We start from the raw sequence: 4,918 nt of genomic DNA, 5'->3' as shown, positions 1-4,918 counted from the left end.
ATAATTATTAGATATATAGAGCAACAGACATAGTTTAAAGAGCATAAAAGTCCACTTAGGGTGGGTGGGAGCGTAGGGAGCGTCCAGCAAACACGACTTTGACCTCAGTGCTTGAAAGCAACAAACAACATTGGCTGCAGAATTTGTGTTGCTGAAGGAGGGTTTTTTTAGCGACACCTGCAATCTTTTTCTAACCAAAACCAAGTAGTTTTGTTGCCTGAACCTAACTGCCTACCCATTATTACTGCCAACCCCATTTGCATCAAGATACAAAGCAAAAGACTGCCCTTGGCATCATTTTAGTAACATCTGGGACTTCTGTCCAAGAGGAAAAAAATATGACAAGTGGGGTACTGTCAAATTTTTCTGTTATCTTGTATTAATTCCAAAAATTATAAACTTACATTTTTATTCCATATGTAGACCGATTTCCTCCATGTGAAGTTGAGGTGATGGTTCCCCAAGGCACGACGTGGAAAGCTGTCCCCCAACAGCGTCTGACAGTCAGCTGTCCCGTCAAACACTGTGGACAATCACAGGATGTTACCTGGTGTAAACTGCTTGACACACACACATGCAAACAGATCAATAATTATACAGAGAATGTAGAAATAACACAGAGTGACACACACAAGGACGAACTGATCTCATATTTGACTTTCACACGGATTTCCATTCATGACGGCGGCCTGTACACATGTCAGTTTAAAGGATCCAAATATGAGGAGATCAGTCACATGATCAACATCTCAGTTTCAGGTAGGCAGTTTTTTGCTCCCTCAGAGCCAAAATATAGACAGAACTTGTCTAATTTCATTTTTAAAATTTTTTTTTTCTTACAATCGACAGATTTACACAAGGGTGTTGAATACTTTGGGAATAATGCAGGTGAAAACCTTTATTTATAAAATGATATACACACTTTTTAATAGATAAAATTCCAAGTGTTAATTGTATATATTTTCTATTAATCTACAGATTCAAGCTTTTGGATGAAACACTCTGACAGTAATGCAGGTGGGAAACTTTATTGCTAAATCATATACATACATACATGCAGCACAGCCTCTGATTAATGAACTGAGTGCATCTGAGGGAGGTGGAGTCTTTCCAGGCAGGTTTGTTGGGTTTATGCACCTTCCCACAGGTGGGTAAGGTGATCTTTTCTGGAGATCTTTTTGGGGACTTTTGACAGGATTACTGATCTGATTCTTCCTCTTTTGTAGATAAACTACCAGACGTTGCTGTTCAGGACAATGTGTCCTGGCTGCCCTACTTCATCATCTGTATTAGCATTGCTCTTGTGGTCATCATACTGACAGTGTTTACCCTCCTGAGTTTTTATGGCCCCAAACGTAAGGAAATTAATATGTATCCACAGTCTGAAAACTGCAACAAAATTTGTGGTTCGTACCACCTAACAGAGCCTTTGTTTTATGTCTTTGCAGAAATTCTGACCTACAACCATACCAAGGGAAAGGTAACTCCAAAAGATGTAGCAGGATTTAAGGACAAATTTTATTTTTAAAAAATGACCAATAAATCTACCTTGTACCTTGTAATGTGATGCAGTTTTGCTCCTTCAAGAAATAGTTAGGTGGGGAAAACATGCCTGCTTTCTTGCTGAGAGTTAGATGTAAAGATTAATGCCACTCTCATGTCTGTACAATAAATATAAAGCTACAAGCAGCAGCGGGTTTGCTCAGCTTAGCATTTCTAAAGCTTTAAACGTGTTTAAAGGTCCAGAATGTAGGAGTTGGGGGGATATATAGGCAGAAATGTATTATAATATAATAAGTATGTTTTCTTAACTGCATCATCACCTGAAATCAAGAAGATCCAGTGGCAACTCCAGGAAGTTACTGCGCATCGTGTAAGCCCCCAGGAACATTTGACATAGTGGATAAACTGTTAAAATACAACTTCAGGGTCCATCATTTGGCCCCATAAGACTTCTTCCCATAAAATGTAAAAGTTAGCTGCCTGGCCAGTGAAGTCTCTAGCTTGACCTTTGGGTCCAAGATCCAAGGTAATTTCATATGTGCAAAGTCAAACTTTTTTGGCTTTGTGTAACCGAACAGCGCTGCTTCCAGTGCTCTTTATATCTATACATTCATGGCCCAGCAAAGACATAGTCTGGTAGCCTGTAAAACCAAGTGTCATTTTTCTGGTTCTTTTTTTGTATTGACTAAACAAGCAATATATTATGTGTTAACCCTTAAATGCAACAATATTACCTAGTCTAATTTATTTCTTTCACTCAATAAGCGCTCTACTGGTACGCAGTTTTGATGCCTTTGGACAATGTCAGGCTTGCTCATTTCCAATTTTTTTGCTAAGCTAAGCTAACCAGTTGCTGGATTTTAGCTTCATGTTTAGCTTACAGACATGAGAGTGGTATCGATCTCATTGGTCTTAGCAAGAAATAATAATAAATAATTAAATTTCCCTAAATGACAATGTATTCCCTAAACCTAGCTGATACAAGTCATATTGGTCAAACAAAAGTATTTTTGTGGCTAATTTAATCTTGTTTTGGTGTCATAGGAAATGTCCATTCATATGATACCCAACCTCCCCAAGGGGAATCCTCCATCCCCTCATGTGTTGCAAGGCCATTTTTCCATTCTGAATGATGTCTACTCTTCAAGTACTGCAAACAGACCACCATCGCAGCCTCCACTGATGATCAGTGGAAACCAGCTTGCTGTGGAAAACACAACAGATGAAAGTCAAGGGTCAGACCATGCAGTGTATGCTGTCATTAGCCACCAACGGCCTGGGATACCTGCTAAAGAACAGCATGTTGCAAACAAAAATTCACAATATGCTACCATCAATGTTCCCTGAGCATTTTAGCGTCGCCACAGACACATGCAGATGACAAAATGGATGGAAATATGTATGTGATGGTATCATGGAACAGGCAGAGAAGCTTTGCGATCAACACTTGGTAGGAGGTGAAAGGAGGCTTGTGGTCACGCAGATGCACAGCACAGTTATCTAAAATCAACCAGGCTAGACCAGAAGCAGCACTGACTCAACTCGATCACTTTTGAATTTGACTTTTTTTGACTTTGACTCTTGTACAGACTTACTGAAAATGTATTGTACATGCTGCCTGTTTGAAGACTGACATTTGGGAGACGTCTATATTTTTGTAATAAAGAATTTTAGCATTGCAGTATAATGCTTGGCTCATCTGTAACTGTTGAATTTTCTTTTCTTCAAAACCTCATACATATGTTTAATGCTTATTTTCGCATTCTTCTCAGTTGAGATTAGTATTTGAACATTTTAAACAAGGAACAGTTTGGCCAGCTTACCCTTTTGTTCTTTGCGGAAGAATACAACCTGAGAGATTGAGAGATGACAATTCTTTATGAGCACGCTTATTTACAACTCTGGTATTTTATCTCTCACATTTTATTTCCCACACAAAGGTCTTAATGTTTTTCACTGCCACTGGTGGAGAGAAAGTATCTGGTTCGTCGACCGCACCGCTGTGGTTTAATTTAAATGAGTAGAAAGTCAAACAGGAGGTTGAAATATTTCTTGACATAAATTGTGGTAGTAAGTCCCACCTCTGCTCAACCACATATAATTTACATGCTTAGATAGTTTGAGCAGTGGTCTTAGCATTATGGTGGTAAACTGAACGGGTTGTCAAGGGGATGGCCTGATGACCCACGAGCAGTGCCATTGAACATGAGCACACGGATGGGAACACAGTTGTCAATCATTGTCATCTTTTTATTATTTTTTTTTTATTAAATAACTCACTAAAACCAAACTTATCAGAAAAACAAACACTTAAACTGTTTGAGGAGTAAACTGGTTTTATGTTTAAAGGTGCAATTCAGTCTTAAACCTGAGAGGCAGTAATATGTTTAGCCTGATTTATGCTTGGTCTAATTATCTTTTAATATCACCTATAAAAATGGTTTTCAGTCTCTTGCTGTCAGCGCTGCGGTAGTCTGGTGACCTGTCCTGGGTGTGTCCCGCCTCGGCACTCGTACTGCATAAGCCAGTGGCACATGGACATGCCACTGGTTTAACTGTGTGATTTTACAACTTTTTTTCTCTTAAATTTACTCATTTAATCTCTTTTTTAAAAAAAAAAATAAAATAAAATATAGCTCTAATCCACCTTTTTACATTTTGGCATAGTTACCTGTGATGGTGTTTTTGTGATTTTTTAAAATATTAATATGTTTTGCTTCTTACGCTACCTAATTTGCAAGGATCAAAATTGTGTAGTTTATCACACACACTCCTGTGTAACATATGTCATCCATTAATTTATCTCAAAACTTCATCTTTATTTAAAACTTCAGGACATTTAATGTTAAATTATGGCTGTAAGGTTATTTGGTAGTTTTTTTTTTCTTTCACTAAAAACACAGGGCTCTCAGATACTTATATGGTCTCTGCTCCTTCTCAGTGCTCCACAGCGGAAATTTGTAAATTTGCAAGATGAACTTTGTGAATTTGGAAGACGAATGCAAATTTGACTCCCACACATTCATCACACGTTCATCACACACACTCCTGTATCGCATACCTCAGGTGGGGCTTAAACCCTCAGCTCTGTTGCCCTCTGCGTTGGTGGACGGCTTCCTTAACCACACGACCATCTTCAGCGCAGATGGAGCTAAAGAGGCACAAAGACAAAGACAAGATTGGAGCTGCAGAAAGTTCAACTTTATCAACCTGCAGAGAAACACAGTTTCCTGCACACTGAAAGCTGTTCTGGTGTTCTTTAAGATGTTCTAAAGATTCTTTAGGTTATTCTCACTCATTCACTCACAGTGGCAAACTTAAAATATATAATTGTTTGAGTAAGACACAGCAGAGCCTACAGAGCTCACAGAGGGACAATGCTTGACTCTCTGAAGGTTAAGGGTTCAAATCCTAC

At 38.6% G+C, this 4,918-nt stretch overlaps 1 protein-coding gene across 1 annotated transcript; it reads left to right on the top strand.

Annotated features, from left to right (window-relative positions):
- The first annotated feature begins 402 nt into the window (after nt 1-402).
- LOC121966820 lies at nt 403-3,184 on the top strand. The gene is made up of 6 exons (XM_042516889.1): nt 403-759; nt 850-888; nt 979-1,017; nt 1,227-1,355; nt 1,449-1,480; nt 2,548-3,184. The coding sequence occupies exons 1-6, from the start codon at nt 453-455 to the stop codon at nt 2,848-2,850; spliced, it is 849 nt and encodes a 282-aa protein (XP_042372823.1). The 5' UTR covers nt 403-452; the 3' UTR covers nt 2,851-3,184.
- The last annotated feature ends 1,734 nt before the right edge of the window (nt 3,185-4,918 follow it).

This window comes from Plectropomus leopardus, unplaced genomic scaffold, assembly GCF_008729295.1.
Source record: "Plectropomus leopardus isolate mb unplaced genomic scaffold, YSFRI_Pleo_2.0 unplaced_scaffold25993, whole genome shotgun sequence".
Classification (NCBI taxonomy): Eukaryota; Metazoa; Chordata; class Actinopteri; order Perciformes; family Serranidae; genus Plectropomus; species Plectropomus leopardus.
Note: the sequence above shows the minus strand (reverse complement) of the source record. Positions and strands in the feature narration are given on the sequence as shown.